Source organism: Lethenteron reissneri, chromosome 49 (assembly GCF_015708825.2).
Source record: "Lethenteron reissneri isolate LAM-NWPU_2019-01 chromosome 49, ASM1570882v1, whole genome shotgun sequence".
Taxonomy (NCBI): Eukaryota; Metazoa; Chordata; class Hyperoartia; order Petromyzontiformes; family Petromyzontidae; genus Lethenteron; species Lethenteron reissneri.
The window spans coordinates 6046572-6066390 of NC_083827.1; the positions used below are offsets into that span (position 1 = coordinate 6046572).

At 52.1% G+C, this 19819-nt stretch overlaps 1 protein-coding gene across 2 annotated transcripts in view; it reads left to right on the top strand.

Moving 5' to 3' along the window:
- LOC133354902 (secretagogin-like) overlaps positions 1-19127 on the top strand; it is an 81119-nt gene extending 61992 nt beyond the window's left edge. For both annotated transcript variants that reach the window (XM_061572086.1, XM_061572087.1), the window contains 3 exons: positions 6281-6340; positions 18344-18412; positions 18976-19127. In XM_061572086.1, the coding sequence (XP_061428070.1) occupies positions 6281-6340; positions 18344-18412; positions 18976-19110 (264 nt within the window). In that variant the 3' untranslated portion in view covers positions 19111-19127. The remainder of the gene's footprint in view (positions 1-6280; positions 6341-18343; positions 18413-18975) is intronic.
- The last annotated feature ends 692 nt before the right edge of the window (positions 19128-19819 follow it).

Here is a 19819-nt window from a genome sequence, read left to right on the forward strand (position 1 = left end):
TCCGCGTTAGCGTGACGCACACCCTTCCGATGGTGAATTTGGAAGGAGAATTCTTGCAACGTGTCCAGCCATCTCGCCAATTGTCCGGATGGCTGGTCCATCTTAAGAGCGTACTGCAAGGCCGCATGGTCCGTGCGGACAATAAACGACCGACCGTACAGATACGGTCGAAATTGTCGGAGAAAAAACACAATAGCCAAAAGTTCCCTGCGAGTGACGCAGTAACGGGTTTCCGCGGGAGATAAAACCCGACTCCCATACGCCACCACACGCTCAACACCACCTTTTGACTGGGACAACACCGCCCCAATACCAGTGTCACTCGCATCAGTATCCAGAATGAAGGGATGTTCAAAATCCGGATAATCCAACGTCGGCGCAGTAGCCAGTAAATCGCGCAGGCTCCGAAACGCCGCCTCCTCCGGCGGTCCCCACACAAATTTATGCCCCTTCCCAGTAAGGAGATGCAAAGGCCTGGCGATAGTAGCGAAATTCGGAACAAACCTCCGATAATATGAGGCGAACCCCAAAAACCGACGCACATCACCCACCGTGGCCGGGGTTGCCCAATCCCGGACACAAGCAGTTTTCTCTGGATCCGTGGCCACCCCGTCCGCACTAACAATATGTCCCAAGTATCGAACGGAGCGTTGCAGTAAATGACATTTCTTAGGCTTGAATTTCAAATTAGCAGAACGCATTCTGGCGAATACAGCCTCCAACCGCAGTAAATGCTCATCAAATGTGCGGCTGAAGACTATAATATCATCTAAATAAATGAGACATGTCTCCCACTGCAACCCCGTCAATACCAACTCCATCAACCTCTGAAAAGTGGCAGGGGCAGCATTCAACCCCATCGGAAGACAGTTAAATTGGAATAACCCCTGCGGCGTACGGAAAGCTGTCTTTTCTCGCGAGGGCTCGTCAAGGGGGAGCTGCCAGAAGCCCGAAGAGAGATCTAGCGTTGAAAAAAACTTAGCCCCTGACAAGGCGTCGAGAGAATCGTCCATACGCGGCAGGGGATACGCATCTGCCACCGACACTTTATTCAACTTCCGAAAATCCACACAAAATCGCAATTTACCATCCTTCTTTTTAACCAACACAACAGGCGCGCCCCATGGGCTATTAGACGGAGATATAATATCCGCTTTCAACATGTCTTCCACTGCCCCTCGAACATGCTCACGCTCAGCCGGACTCATCCGACGCGAGTTCAAACGGATAGGGGCAGCGTCCCCCGTGTCGATATGATGAGAGAGAAGCGAGGTGCGTCCCAAGTCCAAATCGTCCGAGCTAAACACATCGGAATAGCTCGATAATAATTTATGAATCGCACAACGCTGCTCGGTGGAAAGGGCCGAATTTTCCCCACATAATTCGGCGATCCAACGATCATCAACCCCTCCATCGTGTGAAACACCACCCACAAGCCCCCCGTCCGGCAGGTCACTCTGAGCCGTAAACGCCGTAGTGGCATGTGCCACAACGGTACCAGCCGGCACACACACGCTTTCAGCACTCGCATTTAACACCTGCAAAAACGGGCGCTGATCTGGACGGACAATAGTTTGCGCCCCTACCAGCGCTAAGCCGCCCGTAACCGCGGCGGACGGCGACAGCAAAATCCCAAAAGCACCCTGCCGACCCGGAACCGGCTTCCGGTATCGTAAGGGAATGAGCATCTGAGAGCCAGGTGAAATATCAACCGAAACTTCCGATAGCGCCTGCACCTGGGCGACAGGAGCCGGTCGCCCCCAGGCGGACTGTAAAAATTCCAATTTCCGGCCCCCCGGTAGTTCTATGCAATTTTCATTGATTCTAATTAGAATGGGCATCTTAGCCAAAAAATCCGTACCCAACAGGCAAGGAACCGCCAGGGACCTCGAAATCAACACAACGCCCGAGGCCGAGACACCCCCGATAGAAATGTTAGCGTCCACCTGTCCCACGATGGCCATACTACCCCCGTTCGCAGCGATGCAGGAAGCGTAAGCCGGCCTCACGGCCCCCGGTGGGATGTTCAAAAGATGGAATATCACATCCGAAATAATGGTCGCGGACGCACCGGAATCCACCAAAATACGTACGTCCACCCCTTGGATGGACCCAGGTACAGTGGACGAACCGGTAGCGGCCGCGACAACCCGCCGAGCCAGCTTACGCCACTGCGTTATCGAGCGACAAGGCTCAGATACTGGCCTCCCGTATTTTACAACATCCGCGTCGCATAACAACGGCGATGAGTGAGGTGTCAGGCCTTGCCGGGTGTCTGGTGCGCACCGACTTGCCTGTGCCGGAGGGTCTTTCTTTGGGGCGTCCGCTGTCGAGGCCTCCTGCTGGGGCGGCCCCGGAACCCGGGCCCAGCAGTCCCTGGCATAGTGGCCCCGACGGCCGCAGCGGAAGCAGTCGACGTCGGGGCGGCGCGCAGCGGGCACCCCGTCCCGACGCGGCCGCGCCGGCGGCGGAGCCCGCGGCCCTGGCCCGCTTCGAGCCGGCCACGGAGTGGAGGCGGCCGACAACTCCTTTGGGCCGGTCGCATCCGGCACGTACACGGCCTTCGTAGGGTCCCACCCTACGGCCCCCCCATCGACGACAGGACCGCCCGTCCACGCTGTCACCTGTTTCCAGCGGCGGAGATTGAACTGGGCGTCCAAACACTTGGCCGCGGTCCGGGACGTGAGTTTTTCGTGACCGCACGCCGGCATAGGAATGCCGAGATCTCGGGACAACTCCAACATCTTCCCCAAGATGAGTGGTTCCAGCAGGTCAGGCTCCGTCTCCGGGTAAGCGGCCATAGCGAGTTCCAACACGGCGCCCCTGTACGCTACAGGTGACTCCTCAGGTGCGCGTTGCCGCTGCACGAATCGGCGATGGGCGTCATCCGGTGGCTCGTACGCGTCCGCCATTTCCTCGAACACCCCTCGCAGAGTTTTCTTCTTCGCAGCTTTTATAGAGCGAAAAAAACGAACGGACTCATCATCAAGAAGAGTCGGAAGCACCTCCAGTGCCTCAGCGTCCGTCCACCTTGCCGTACGTACCGCCGCCAAAAATCTACAGGCGAACGCACTCCAATCGCCCCCGATGGAGAACTCTTTGACGGTTGTAAGGTGACGACTGCGGCCCCTTGGCCTGCTTCCGTCCGTCGCTGACTCTTCCGGCGGTAAGTTCAGCAAGGCGTCGCAACGCGGTGTCGCCAAGATGGCGGACGATCCTCGCGGCGGCTCCAAAATGGCGGCTTCCCGCCTTCCGTGGTGCGCCACGCCCAAGATGGCGTCTTCACGCCGCGTGGCCGATGGCGGCGCCATCGAAGACGACCCGGGCTCCTGCCGATCACCACCATCACCTTCCAACGCCGCCCTTGGCGTGACAAGGTCACACAACTCTGTGATGACGGTTTTTAGGGTTGCCAGTTGCTCCGCCATCCGGGTCCATCTTAAATCTTCGTCCTTCAACGCAGATGGGTCGGACGAAGGGGCCACCTCCTCGACGCCCGGGCCCTCACGGATCTCTCCCTCCGCCGAAGTGAAGCCGACCGCAGGAGGAAGATCGTCGTCGTCCGAAGATGAAGCCGACGCCGGGGATGGAATATTCTTGTTCCTCAGTTGTTTCGCCATGCCGTTTCACTTCTGACTCCAGTGTAATAAAAGGACTCGGACACTTCCTTCTGTCTTCGTATCTTTTATTGGGTTCTCGTCTTCACCCACACGGCACTCTGTTATAACTCTGTATTTGTAGCCCCCGGCTATTCACTGCTATTATAGCTTCTTCTTCCCTCTGACTCTCTGCTTCATCTACTGTAACCTCCTCCCTGCAGACTCGCTGCTACCTCTATGCAGACTCCCGCTGCTACCCCTATGTGCAGACCCTCTGGCTGCTACCGTATGCAGACCCGCTGCTGACTCTGTATGCAGCCCCGCTGCTGACTCTCTGTGCAGCCCCGCTGCTGACTGCAGCCTCCTCGCTGCTTCGGGTCGGTCACCGCTGGCCAACGGTGCCGATCCTCGCTCCCCCGTGTTCGTGGCGATCTCGCCACCCCCCGCTTCGCCCTTCGTGGCCTCTCTCTGTTCCTGGTTCCCCGTCACTCCTCGTCCTCTTCCGGTTCCCCTCCTTCTATAGCCTAACCCCTCACCCCCCCACGTGACCTAACTCCTCCCCTCCTGACGTCACCTCCGGAGGGCCGTTTACGCCCGCATTACATATGTATGTACATTGTATGTATGTACATTGCATGTATGTACAATGTATGTATGTACAATGTATGTATGTACACTGCATGTATGTACAATGTATGTATGTACATTGTATGTATGCACAATGTATGTATGTACTTTGTATGTATGCACATTGTATGTATGTACATTGTATGTATGCACAATGTATGTATGCACAATGTATGTATGTACATTGTATGTATGTACAATGTATGTATGTACATTGTGTGTATGTACATTGTATGTATGTACATTGAACTTCTGTCGCAACGTGCGTAGCCAACCGTGCTCATCGTATGTGTCCGGGAAGGACAGCAATGACTGCACACACACACACAAACCATCATTAATTAAAATTAATATTTTCGCTAAATTCAGCTTTTTCCGCCTCTGAGAATTAAACGTTTTGATTTGATTGGCATGCCATGCAAGCTCTGTGTGGGGCATATAAATTGTATAAATAATATAAATTGTATAAATAGTCCACGCGAATGAGGCATATTAAAAAGTGTGGAATTGACTTTATTATTTTTACGACGTTTAATGGGCACATAAATATTAAGCACGAGTGAACCGTGAATTATTCCGTGGCCAAACATCGAGAGCAGACGACATTGGCGTGTGCGAGCGCACTTGTCTAAACACGTTTAGACTCGGACAGCCTCGTTCAGACTCGTCAAGCAGCTAACCATCTACACAGCGAACTATGTATGAACATCGTTCATAGTGCCATGATGGCTCTGAGATGTTAACTATCTCGCCTGGTATACAGGAGGTCGTGGGTTCGATTCCGACCCTGACGCCTGCTGTATATTTGGAGTTTGCGTGTCTCTCTCTTTCTCTCCCCGTGGTCGCGTGGATTTTTCTTCGGGTCCTCTGGTTTTTGCTTCACACATTTAGAATCAACATCACCACGCGTTTATACATTTCCATGTGATAAGCCACTTCGTTGAGCAATCATCTGTGGGCAGGTCGCTTCTCAAAAAGAGCTACATAGCTCAGTGGGCCTTACCTGGTAAAATTACAAATAGTAAAATAGTTATGTATCGACGATTACATCAAAATCCACGTGTCAGCCTGTATCCACTCGTGGGTAGAGTGGTGGCGCAGTGATTAGCTCACCGCGCTCCGCACCGGGTACTCACCCGGCGCCGGGTAACATCGGTGGCGAGCGATATTTGAGGCTCCCCACTCACCCCTCCCGCACCTGCTACCTCCTCCCCTTCCCTTCTTTCACCAGCCTGCACTTGCAATGACCAGCGTGGAGAAGTATGGCCAAATCCACCCCTCCCCCACCCCCTCCATGACCAGGCACAGTGTCGGGGGAGGCCGTTATCCGGGGGTTGATTTACAAATTGCCCTTCAATGTTTAATTACACGCCGTCTCTTCGCCGCGCGTGCTGCGTGCTTCTTTTAAGAGCGTCCGCTTGACCTGACGAATCTCCCCGCCACGCGGAGCGAAACGTCGGACATCGTTCGCGGAAGCCGAACAGGAAAACAAGGGCCCGTTGGGCGAGCAGCCACCCGGGGATAAATCTCACGGCAGAAGATAACTCGCAGAAGAAGATAACTCTCACGGCAGAAGATGATAATTCTCACGGCAGAAGATGATAATTCTCACGGCAGAAGATGATAATTCTCACGGCAGAAGAGGATAACTCGCAGAAGATAACTCTCACGGCAGAAGATGATAATTCTCACGGCAGAAGATGATAATTCTCACGGCAGAAGAGGATAACTCGCAGAAGATAACTCTCACGGCAGAAGAAGATTACTCGCAGAAGATAACTCTCACGGCAGAAGATTTCCGTACCCGCGTCTAACGTCACACTCGTCAAGCTGGCTTGGAAATAAAAATTTTTTTTTTTTTTAAATTTCTGACAACCCAATAATGTTACGTTTCACTCCGCATATAAAAAGGACATGCTGTAATGGATTAAAATTACGCACTGATTAAAGGTCTTATGCGGGGGAGGGGGGGTGATTGATGATTGAGAGAGGAATGTGCGTCGTTCTCGTCGTCTTAAGCCTCACACTCTGTCGTCTGTCTCCCTCGCCGCCAGGATTCGGGAATGGATCAGCGGAGAGCTGATTTTGAGAAGATCTTCGCCCATTACGACGTGGTGAGTATTCACTTTCGAATACATCCCGCGTCTGTTTTTTTACCGCGTTAAGCAGCAATCGTCATATTCTTAGGTTTTTTCGGTAAAGTCACGTAGAATGAAAATTATAAAATAATAAAAATAAAACATTATAAAATAATTCTCACGACGTTTCGGCCACAACGCAAGCAGCCGTCTGCTTGCGTTGTGGCCGAAACGTCGTGAGAATTATTTTATTGTTTTATTTTTATTATTTTATTATTTCCCTTCTACGTGACTTTACCGAAAGAACCAAGAAGATGAATCCCTGCAGTCACGAAAGCTTTAAATCGAAATTTAATTATTTTATTATGTTTTATTTTTATTATTTTATTATTTCCCTTCTACGTGACTTTACCGAAAGAACCAAGAAGATGAATCCCTGCAGTCACGAAAGCTTTAAATAGCAATTGTCATCATTACCGCCACTTGATGAAGGCCCCTTCCCCCCGCACACTGTCAGTCATAGGGGCGGTGGGGGGGGGGGTGTTTTGACCATACTTCACCACTCTGTTCAATGTGATTTGATTAAAAGGGGAGGCTTCAAGCTTGCCGCGTGGCGCGCTAAACCGGTGTACGCACACCGCCGCCACCCTGCTTACTCTACCCGTACCCACAGTGACCCCGCTTACGTCACGGGGTATCCCTTAAGTACCCTAGGAGACGTGACGTCATCGCACTGAACGGCACGCATGACGTCACGTCCCCATTTTACTCCTCTACACATGCATTGCGTCGTCATCGTGAGCCGTGGTGAATCCACTGCTGCTGGCTGGATGAGGGCCTCCCAAAGCCACCTCCGGCAAATCCCTGCGATGTAAAAATAAAAAATAAATGATAAAAAATTATAATAATAATCCCCTTCATCTTCTTGGTTCTTTCGGTAAAGTCACGTAGAAGGGAAATAATGAAATAATAAAAATAAAACAATCAAATAATTCTCACGACGTTTCGGCCACAAGGCAAGCAGCCGTCGTTGTGGCCGAAACGTCGTGAGAATTATTGTATTTGTATTATTTTAATAATTTTATAATTATAAATTTAATTATTTTATTATTTTCCTTCTACGTAACTTTACCGAAAGAACCAAGAAGATGAATCCCTGCAGTCACGAAAGCTTTAAATCGAAATAATATTAATCCCGTACCGATAGTTTACGCGGAGGAAATAACTGAACGGCGGGCGTCTCGAGAGAAAACAAAAACACGTTTTGATTGGCGGGACAACGGCTGGTGCAACGCTTCGCTCGAGAATCGAAGGAGAAAAAACCACTTCGTGTCAAAACCGAACCCACTCGCCAAATCTGACAGCTGCGAAGAGACAACTTCAAGCGCCCGCTCCGATTAATTGACCGCAGCGCGTGGCGCTGAGGATTGTATTTTTAAAATTATTTTTTTAAATATATCTATTTTTTAATCTCCTTATCTCCCCCCGATTTTCAATTCGTTTTAAATGGGGATTTTGGCGTTGACGGACTGCAACCGCGATGGGCAGAAAGCCGTTCTTGTCTGTGTTTCTCTGGTAGCTCGTTAGGGCTCCACGATTAAATAAATTGCCTCTCACACTTTTACCCCGACTCTGGGCAGCGCGGGCAACATGTGAAATTCGTTTGTCGATCTCGATGATTTAAAAGTGGCACAGATCCCCATGGCTTTCGAATATCGGAAGGAAGAGCGTTCCAGACGGCCGCCGAAAGCGCATCTGAAAGCGCCGGCGACGATGCTGTGACCACTGCGGTTGTTCGACGGCTGAGCCGAAAGCCGCCGCTGCTGCTGCTGCTGCGGGGATGACCCGAAGTTTCGCGTGATGGTGCTTTATGCTCCTTGGCAAGGTGGCATTGTGTGGTTCATTTGTGTGGTTAATTTGTGTGGTTCATTTGTGTGGTTTATTCGTGTGGTTCATTTGTGTGGTTTATTTTTGCGGTTTATTTGTAGTTCATCTGTGTGGTTTATTCGCGTGGTTAATTTGTGCGGTTCATTCGCGGCGAGCACCGCGTGCGTGCGATGGGTGCGCAAGGAAGGGACTGCCGATCGACGGTCGTTGGGCAACAGGCTGGGGGGAGGGGGGGGGCAGCCAGAGGGGGAAGGATCCGAGGCCCAAACACGAGAGTGGGGGAAGATTGCAGCGTCGCTGTCGAGTGTGCAGGCTGTACAACTGCACTGGGAGCGAGGCTCACGTAGGCCGGGGGGTGGGGCAGGCGCTGGGCTACGAGGAGGGGGGGGGACTGGGAAGTGCTCCCCCCTCCCCCCCACGGCTTCTCCCCATTTCGTTTGCTTCCTTGAACCGGGGTCCATGCCACCCACGCTACGCCCCGACGTCGTTCGTCCACCCTTCTCCCGCTGCTGCTGCTGCTACTCCCAGAGGGCGGCTGTCTCCAAGCTGCCAGTTGGCATCTTTTCATTAGCCCCCTTCACAAAGACAAAGATCCACCCCCCTTCCCGTATAGCCTCGACAGACTTTCACAGGCAAGTGCTGTTAGCGAGCACCTAATGAAGGCCGCCACGGTACACGGAGGGGTGGGTGGGCGGCCAGCACCACGCCCGGCCGCCTTTGTCTCCCCCACGACGTTTACACGCCGCAAACCAATAACAATTGTTTTAAGGCCGAGCCGAGCTATGGGAGACCCAAGGCCGGCAAAGACAATCGTCGCCGGCGTCGGCCGCGAGTGGCGAGTCGAGCTCGGGGTCGAGCCGGGTTCGCGGCGCTAACTGCTGCGCCACCGCTCCGCACACGCCACGAGCCCCGTTTGACTGGCAGGCGAGACGGCTCTTGACGCCGCTCGTGCTGGATGACCACCCGAGTCTCTCCAAGTTGGGGGAGTCCGGGTCCCGAGCCATCCTCAAGGCAGAGCCACGCAACGCGGGAGTTTGTTGTTTGATGTCAGTGTGAACCTTGTTTGCGTCGACTAAAGCACGCGTTTTCACGTCCGGGACAAAGATATGAACAAAGTAGCTACTTCTTCTTGGTACTTTCGGTAAAGTCACGTAGAAGGGAAATAATAAAATAATAAATATTAAACATTATAAAATAATCTTCTTGGTTCTTTCGGTAAAGTCACGTAGAAGGGAAATAATAAAATAATAAAAATAAAACATAATACAATAATTCTGACGACGTTTCGGCCACAACGCAAGCAGCCGTCCTCGGGTGAAGAACAGGTCTGTCGGAAAGACAGCGTCTTGACGCGTAGAAGGGAAATAATAAAATAATAAAAATTAAACAATAGAATTCTCACGACGATTCGATTGCAACACAAGTAATCGTCATCATCAGGTGTGAAAACCACAGCAAGAAAATTGGAATCGAAACGTCGTGAGAATTATTTTATTGTTTTATTTTTATTATTTTATTATTTCCCTTCTACGTGACTTTACCGAAAGAACCAAGAAGATTAATCCCTGCAGTCACGAAAGCTTTAAATCGAAAAGTAGCTACTATACTTCTAGATCTAAATGTGGCAGTCAGTCCCTGACTGCCACGTTTAGATAAACTCCTCCCCCCTCGCCTGAACCAGTATTTAAGATCTTGTCTCTTGGATTTATCTTCACTTGATACAGTAAATTTTGCTGTGACGGTCCCACATGAAGACGGAGACTTGTGTTGCCTCCGAAACCTCGTGATTTAATTGAGTTATTTTCATTTATTATTTTTATATATTTTTATTATTTTACCTACGTGACTTTACCGACAAAAACCTAAGAGTACGGTGACGTCACGTCGGTATAAAATAAAATGATAAAATAAAACGGCAATTTATTTGATTTTCTACCTACGTGACTTTACCGATAGAACCAAAGAGTATGGATTCCTGCACTCACGAAAGCTTCAAATCTAAAGTATCTACTGCATAATCCATAATATACCTTATTTTTCGGGTTAGATAGCATAACTATATCAGTGTGTCGTTAAACCCGCCACCACCCGACACAGCCAATTAGTGAGGTTTGTCACGTCAACAGAACGTGTCAATTCGTCACGAGCGCAGCATGCCGCCGTGTTTACACGCCTCGCCAGGAACTCAGAGAGCGAGTTGACCGAGGAAGAGACCCAGAACCTTTTGAGATAATGGTCACGGATGTTGGTGGCCGTGAGCGGGAATCGAACTCGGGTTCGCCGGGTACGTAGCGGAACGTAGCGTAGCGCTAACCACTACACCACCGCTCCCTCACACGGCCGGACACAAGCAAGGACACGCGCGCGCACACACGGTGAGACGCGCAACTGCAAAAGCGACTCCCTTTGTGTTCAGGCATCAAACGTGCGGCATGCGTGTGCGTGCGTGTGCGTGCGTGTGTGTTCGTGTGTGCGTGCGCGTTCGTGTGTGTGTGTATGTGTGTGCGTGGGGAGCGGTAGTGTAGCGGTTAGCGCGCTGCGCTATGAACCTGGCGACCCGGGTTCGATTCCCGCTCACGGCACAACACCAGTGACGATTATCTGAACCGGTCCTGGGCCTCCCCTAGGTCGACTCAGCCTTAAATGAGTACCTGGTGCGGTGTGTAAACATCGCCACTGGGGAGACAAAGGCGGTCGGGCGTGGTGCTGGCCACCCACCCCCTCGTGTACCGTTCCGGCCTTCATAGGTGCTCGCTAACAGCACTTGCCCCTACAGTCTATTAAGGCTATACGGGGATCTTTGTCTTTGTGTGCGTGTGTGTGTGCGTGCGTGTGTGTGTGTGCTGGTTACTTGTGGGGAGTGGTGGCGCGCTAACCGTTTTGGCCTTCATAGGTGCTGGCTAACAGCACTTGCCCCAACAGCCCGCGAAGGCTACACGGGGGGTCTTTGTGTGATTGTTACTTGTGGGGAGCGGTGGCGCAGCGGTTAGCGCGCTGCACTGCCAACCCGGCCATGCGAGTTCGATTCCCGCTCACGGCCAACACCGGTGACGATTATCTGAACCGGTCCTTGGGCCTCCCCCTAGGTCGACTCGGCCTCAAATGAGTACCCGGTGTGGTTGGTAAACATCGCCACTGGGGAGACAAAGGCAGTTGGGCGTGGTACTGGACACGCACCCCCCCTCGTGTACCGTCCCGGCCTTCATAGGTGCTCGCTAACAGCACTTGCCCCAACAGCCTGTGAAGGCTACACGGGGGATCTTTGTCTTTGTTACTCCGCAAGAGCTCTTCAAACAAACCTGCACCCCCCCCTGCCCCCGTCAGCGCCTCGGCAACAGCCGCCAATGGCACAGAATTCTCCACCGGAATTCAAAGGAGGCTCGGATATTTACAATAACAAAAAACAAGCATGAACAGCTTTCAAACTAAACTAAATACAACTTCTCTGCTGGCACTGAAAAGGTTTGCAAAATGTTTAATTGTGTGGTTTAGATCCTGCGCTCATTTGCGTTTTACATTCAGACGGTATTGTGCTATTTTTGTCAGATAGTAATACATTTATTTTTTAAAATAATATTTTATATTTTTAAATCGACTGCTTCGTAGACCCACCACGGCCTTCTGGGATGTGGGGCCACGTGACCGTCCACCGATAGCCTCGCTGCTGATGAGACATCAGGAGGTTGAAGCCGATCCCGCGTTTTGTTTTGCTGAGACAAATCTGGGCCTGGGTAAATATTCACTTCTGTGAAAGCCAATAATTTCGCGACGTTGCTGCTGCTGCTGCTCCGTTACCAGTGGTGTGTACAAAGCAACAACCAACGAGAAATATTCAAAACGTACCATCAATAACAACGCTGTGTGGCATTAAAATAAAATGAATTTTTTAGAGAGGCTTACGTTTTAGGAATTTGACTTTCTGATGTGCTTTGGAGAAGACCCGTCGGCAGAAGCATGTGGTCCCTCTCGCAAGTCGCCTTTAGACCTTAGCGGCTTTACGAATAAATGTAAATTTTAATTATAGCACATTTTCTTGGTTTATCAATGCCACAGTGTTATTGACGAATGCATTGAGGACACGCACATCCACGGCAGGGATACCAAGGCGGGCACGAATGGAATCTGGCCGCACCACGACAAACCGCGTGTGTGCCGTGCACCGCCCATGTCGGTGCCTCCGTTAGAGAGGCCCCTTTGCCCCGACAGTCCGTTACGGGACAGAACCGTGGCGTGTTTTTTGTCCTTCGTGTGTGTGGAGGTGTGTGTGGGGGTGTGTGTGGGGAGTGTGTGTGGGGGGTGTGTGGGGGTGTGTGTGGGGAGTGTGTGTGGGGGGTGTGTGTGGGTGTGTGGGGGTGTGTGTGGGGGTGTGTGTGGGGGTGTGTGTGGGGAGTGTGTGTGGGGGGTGTGTGGGGGGTGTGTGTGGGGGGTGTGTGGGGGGTTGGGGGGGGAGTGGGGGGGTGTGGGGGGGGTGTGTGTGGGGGTGTGTGTGGGGGTGTGTGGGGGGGTGTGTGTGTGGGCGTGTGTGTGTGGGGGGGTGTGTGTGGAGGGGTGTGTGTGGGGTGTGTGTGGGGGGGGGTGTGTGGGATGTGGGGGTGGGGGGTGTGTGTTGGGGGGTGTGTGAGGGGTGTGTGTGGGGGTGTGTGGGGCGGTGGGGGTGTGTGTGGGGGGGGGCGTGTGTGGGGGTGGTGTGTGTGGGTGTGTGCGGGAGGGTGTGTGAGCGTGTGTGTGTGAGCGTGTGTGAGGGGGTGTGTGGGTGTGTGTGTGGGGGGGGGGTGTGAGGGGTGTGTGTGGGGAGTGTGTGGGGGTGGGTGTGTGGGGGGTGTTAGGTGCTCGCTAACAGCAATTGCCCCTACAGTCAATTAAGGCTATACGGGGGATCTTTATATTTGTGGGGTGTGTGTGGAGGTGTGTGTTGGGGGGTGTGTGAAGGGAGCGGTTCTTGGAGCGGTTAGCGCGCTGCGCTATGATCCTGGCGACCCGGGTTCGATTACCGCTCACGGCCAACACCAGTGACGATTATCTGAACCGGTCCCGGGCCTCCCCTAGGTCGACTCAGCCTTAAATGAGTACCTGGTGCGGTGTGTAAACATCGCCACTGGGGAAAAAAAGGCGGTCGGATTCCAAAGAATACAGGATGAGATGTTACTATCCTTTGTGCAAGCACTTCCAAGAGTTCATGAACAGTGAGCCTGGTGAAATTTGGGGAGCGCATCGTCAGTAGTGAACCTTTGGTTCCTAGGGTGTTTCGGCCTTTCATACTATACACCCTCCCCAAAGGCGGCCAGCGACAGGGTGATCAATCCTACGCTTGCGTCCCATTCCCAATTAGTCATAGGAGTTGCCTTGTTGTTGAAAGCCAACATCCCATGGGACTATGCATGGCAGGGGCGTCCTCCTCCCTGAGTCAATCATTGTTGACTGCATACCTCCTGGCCCTCTCACTTTGGGGCCCAGCTGGGGTCTTTCCTCTTCATCCAGAGCCACTGACTGCTGCCTTCTGCCGCCTCCGATACAGCTCTGATTGCCGAACGCTGGCTCTGGCCCTTAATTCCCAGGTCTCTAAGCAGTCTGGTTGTAGATGTTGCCACAAAACCTCTGCAGCCCACCTCCACTGGTCGGACTTCTGTGTTCCAGCCATGATGCCGTGCTTCGGCAGCTAGATCGGCATAGCGCAGATGTTTTCGCTCATAATCCTCATCTACTGAGTCCTCCCAGGGTACTGTGAGCTCAATGATGAAGACCTTCTTGAGCGAACGGGACCAGAGCACCATGTCAGGTCTTAGGATGGTGGTTGCGATCTCCAGAGGAAACACAAGTTGCCAGCCAATGTCAGCTAGCATTTTCCAGTCGCGGGCCAAGCGCAGCTGGTCTCGCTCTATTGGTGTAGAGCCGTTCTTCGGTGGTTTAGCCCCTTCGCGGACAAAGGTCGTCCGTAAGGGGTGTGATGCTGCTGGGGGTGGTAAGGAGTTGGTGGCAGCTCGCTTGTCCTCCAGGGCAGACGCAAGGTGTTTAAGGACTTGGTTGTGACGCCAAGTGTAGTGTCCTTGGGTGAGGCTTGTTTTACACCCTGTGAGAATGTGCCTGAGGTTGGCTGGCATGGAACAGAGGGCACAGTCCGGATCTTCACCATACCATTGGTGAAGATTAACTGGTGTTGGAAGGACGTCATATGTTGCTCTGATGGAAAAGCTCAACCGCCTCGCTTCCATGGCCCACAGATCCTTCCAGCTGATCTTCCTCTTCTCCACACTGTCCCATCGAGTCCACTGTCCCTGTTTTGCAAGAGAGACTGCCTTGTCCCACCTTGCAGCCTCCTCCTGATGGCGTACTTCCTGCACTACCATCTTCCGCCGCTCTGGTGCAGTGGCCTTACTCCAAGCAGCACGGCTAGTTAGCCCAAGGCCTCCTCTCCCTTGCTGAACATGACCCACAATGTCAGCATGTCTGAGGGCTGCTGTTGCCTCCTGGACTGCTTTTCCTGGCCTCCATTTGCGCCCAGTTGCGTGGTGCTGGCCACCCACCCCCTCGTGTACCGTTCCGGCCTTCATAGGTGCTCGCTAACAGCACTTTCCCCTACAGTCTGTTAAGGCTTTGCGGGGGATTTTTGTGTGGGGTGTGTGTGTGGGGGTGTGTGTGGGGGGGGGAGACAGAACGGAATGGTGGGGAGTGGTAGTGTAGCGGTGAGCGCTACGCTGCGCTATGAACCCGGCGAACCCGAATTCGATTCTCGCTCGCGGCCAACACCGGTGACGATTATCTGAACCGGTCCTCGGCTTCCCCCTAGGTCGACTTGGCCTCAAATGAGTACCTGGTACTATGTGTAAACATTGCCACTGGGGAGATAAAGGCGGCCGGACGCGGTGTTGGCCACCCACCCCCTCGTGTGCCGTTCCGGCCTTCATAGGTGCTCGCTAACAGCACTTGCCCCTACAGTCTGTTGAGGCTACACGGGGGACCTTTGTCTTTGGGTGAGACGGAACGAGCGGCGTCTCCCGCACCCACCTTTTTCTCTCTCTCCTTCTCGCCCTTCGCTGCGCCCTTTCAACTGAGACGGCACCGATTGAGCGCAGTATTTGATGTTCAGACAACCCAGGCCGCCGATTGGGATCTCCCTCCCTTTCCCTCACTCCGTCCGGCGTTCCGTACCTCTCACAAGTCCCCTGCTGCACGGCCACCATCTGTCCGTCTGTCCGTCTGTCTGTCCGTCCGTCTATCCGTCCGTCCAGCCAGCCACCCAGGGTAACGCGCCTACACAATCTATCAGCGTGGAGCTCACCTTTTTGCCGTGCTCTTACCGTAGACCCGGTGACGTGTTGCCACGTGGCCTTGCCCTTGATCTGTGCTGGTGGTTTTCCTGCTCGAGGTCGTGGCCGCGACACAGAAGGCCGTCTCTCAAATTACTTTCTTTCTCTTCCAAAAGTATTGTTGTTAATTCGCTGAAACAATTCAGGTGCGCCTTCTTGGTTCTTTCGGTAAAGTCACGTACAATGGAAATAATAAAAGAATAAAAATAAAACATAATAAAATAATCTTCTTGGTTCTTTCGGTAAAGTCACGTAGAATGGAAATAATAAAATAATACAAATGAAACATAATAAAATAATTCTCACGACGTTTCGGCCACAACGCAAGCAGCCGTCCTCAGGTGGAGAACAGGTCTGTCGAGAAGACAGAGTCTGAATGACACACCCCAGGCTTGGAGTGTCTATTTAAGCTGGGATGGAGGGGGGAAGAGCGCCTTGACAAAGGAATTTGCATATCAAGAGGAATTTAGCAAATTTATGGGAAATGTAGATATGCGATTAATACTACTTGTGAAATGCGTAGGAGGTTTGGCGGGGGGGTTAAAGTCATATTATGCCCGTGCATTATGCAGGATTAGCAGCATCAAAGGGAGGGGATAGGAGTAGCATTTAGGTGCGCTTCCACGAGAGGATAGGGACAGGGGGTGGGTTGACAGCCCACACATGACGGATGGCAGTCCAACGGAAATCTGTCTGTCTACACCGCACGTTTCAATAAACTTCTCCAATAAATTCTAGATTTGAAGCTTTCGTGACTGCAAGGATTCATATTCTTAGGTTTTTTCGGTAAAGTCACGTAGGTAAAAAATTCAAATTAATAAAAGTAAAATAAAAATACGTGACTTTACCGAAAAAACCTAAGAATATTCTCCAATAAACTCTAGAACAGCTCCCTGGTGTCTTCCTGCGCTCTGATAGCCCTGTAGAAGGAAACACGAGAGGGGGGGGGGGGAGGGAAAGGGAGGGAGGGGGGGAGGGTGCCTAAATGCACTCATGAATGCTCTGAGAAATCAATGTCCACTGGAGGAGAGGATAGTGAAGGGCTTGCCACGGATAGGTGGTGACCTTCCTCCCTGCTCCCCTCTCTTGCACTTCGATGCGGTCTCGTGGTTTTCAACTGAACGCCGTTCAGCCGGCAAGTTGCCGAGAGCGGAGGCTCTTCCACCGCATCTCCGGCCAGCACGGCGGGCTACGTGCGGTGCGAGAGAAGTTTCACACGTGCCCACGTGCAAACACCGAACGAATCGCATCGCCTTCAATTTAACACGTAGTAGGCTTTCGCGACCGATATTATTCATAATATTGTTTTTTTTTTAAAGAAGTCAATTAATTTGTCCTTTGAAAACGTGACACATTTTTTTTACTGTTTGGCCGTGCCGGGTGGTGGAGGGTTACGACACATTTATAAATAACGCATCGCCTTCAATTCAACACGTAGGCTTTCGCGACCGATATTATTCATAATATTGTTTTTTTTTTAAGAAGTCAATTAATTTGTCCTTTGAAAACGTGACACATTTTTGTTTACTGTTTGGCCGTGCCGGGTGGTGGAGGGTTACGACACATTTATAAATAACGCATCGCCTTCAATTCAACACGTAGGCTTTCGCGACCAATATTATTCATAATATAGTTTTTTTTAAGAAGTCAATTAATTTGTCTTTTGAAAACGTGACACATGTTTTACTGTTTGGCCGTGTCGGGTGGTGGAGGGTCACGACACATTTATAAATAATGCATCACCTTCGCTTGCAGCACGCGGCTTTGTGATTGCGTGCGAGGCAACCCCCCCCTCTTTCCCTCCTTATTCCCTATCTAATTTCACTCGAGTTGATATATTTATTGCGGCTTTACATGGCAATTTAACAGGGCTGTTGCCCGCCCAGCGGCCGTGTTAAAGACTCTACGCAGGGAGGGAAGGAGGGTGGTGGCGAGGGATCTCTGTCGTAGTGGGGTCCAGCCGGGCCTTTTGCTGGCGACATCCCAAATTCTCCCAGCCCCGTTGGCGAGACGTCGCGCCCTTAATAGGCGCTCGCTAACAGCAATTGTTGCTCAAGTTTCGCTGGCTCAGAACAATGGGGGGGGGGGGGGGGGGGCATTAGTGACGTTCTTGTTATTATTGTTGTTAGTTTGACACGTAGGCTTTCGCGACCAATATCCATAATAGAGGTTTTTGGGTTAGATCGCGTAAATATATGAATATGTCTTTAAACCCGCCACCAGCCGACACAGCCAACTAGTTAGGGTTGTCACATAAACAGAACGTGGCCAATTCGTCACTAGTACAGCACTAGTGTGTAGTGTAGTGTATTGTAGTGTATAGTGTAGTGTATAGTAGTGTAGTGTATAGTGTAGTATACTAGTACAGCACTAGTGTATTGTATAGTGTATAGTAGTGTATAGTGTAGTGTATAGTAGTGTAGTGTATAGTGTCGTGTATAGTAGTGTATGGTAGTGTAGTGTATAGTGGAGTGTATTGTAGTGTATAGTGTAGTGTATAGTAGTGTATAGTGTAGAGTTTAGTGTATAGTGTAGTGTATAGTGTAGTGTACTAGTACAGCACACCCGTTGTGTGTTGGAGAGCCAAGCCACAACATTTACAATCTGAGTACGGGTGGACTTCTCCACAAATCTGACTGGCGCCTGATGAAGCTGGTTGTAATTACTGGCGAAACGTCGTACTCAGATTGTAAATGTTGTGCCTGGCTCTCCAACACATTGGAGAGCCAGGCACTAATTGGCTGTGTCGGGTGGTGGCGGGTTTAACGACACGTGTATATATTTACGCGATCTAACCCCAAAAAAAACCTGGATTATGGATTGTTGTTGTTGTTGTTGTTGTTCTCAGAGCAAGACTGGAGAGCTGGAGGGCCCGGAAGTCGATGGCTTTGTGAAAGACATGATCGGTCTTGTCAAGGTATGGAACCACCCTGTAGAAAAAAGAGACAAAGATGCCCTCGTATATAGCCTTGGCAGACTGTCGGAGCAAGTTCTGTAGCACCTGCGAAGGCCGTCAGGGTACAGGATGGGGTGGGTGGCCAGCACCACGCCGTGTTCCCGGCGCAAAGGGAGATGAAGGGGGTGGTGACGATGATAACAGGAGGGCAGAGAGCGCGAAGAGACAATTGAGAGGGAGAGAGAGAGTACGTACGTGTGTGTGTGTACCGTTTGTTGAACTTCTAACGCACCGTACGTAGCCAAGCGTGCCAATCGCAACGCGCACTTCTAAAGAAATCGATTGTTCAACCGAGACGATTTAAAAGTGCACGTCTCCCGGTGGCTTCAGGGAGGGAACAGCGTCCTTTTCCACAAGGGAGGCATTCAGAGTCGAGGGGGGGGGGGACGGTGGCCACACACAAGTCGAGCGAGGAAAGTTCGAAATACGTGCGTACACCGGGCGCTTTTGTCTTTGCTCGAGTCAGATCGATGGACGTTCTTGTGTCACCCCTTGCCGTGCCCGCCGTTGTCGTCCCGTTGCAGCCCAACATGAGCGGCACCGACTTGGACCAGTTCCGCGAGGTCCTCATGGAGCACTGCGACCTGAACCGCGACGGAAAGATCCAGAAGACCGAGCTGGCCCTCTGCCTCGGTCTACGCTTCAGGCCCCTGGACTAAGACGCGAGCCCCCCCCCACCCCGCCCCCCCCCCCACCCCCACCACCAAACCCGCGGCTCCGTGCCGGGCGAAACGAAAATCCCATCCGTAACTCTGTTGCCGACGGCCTTTCAAAGTCATTCTGCTCTCGGAAACGTCGAGCGAAATCCGTCGGCTTATCTTCACTTATTATTTTGTTGCTGTCATTGCGCTTTGCGCGAGGCCGATCTGCTGGTCGAGGCGGCGGGGCCGTGACCGCGCTTGCGAGCTCCTTGGGAGAGAGTATATGAGAGAGTATATTCCCAGCGGAAACCCGTGTTCCCGTCGCAAGCCTGTGTTCCCGTCGCAAGCCCATGTTCCCGTGACAACCCCGTGTTCCCGTCGCAAACCCGTGTTCCCGGCGCAAGCCCATGTTCCCGTGACAAGCCTGTGATCCTGTGGCAAGCCCACGTTCCCAGCACAAACCTGTGTTCCCGTGGCAAATTCGTGTTCCCGGCGCAAGTCGTGTTCCCGGCACACGCGCCTGTTCCTGGCACACACGCATGTTCCTGGCGCAAGCCGTGTTCCCGGCACTAGCCCGTGTTCCCGTGTTCCCGTGACAACCCCGTGTTCCCGGCACAAAACCGTGTTCCCGGCACTAGCCGTGTTCCCGTGTTCCCGTCGCAAACCCGTGTTCCCGTGTTCCCGGCACAAAACCGTGTTCCCGTGACAACCCCGTGTTCCCGGCACA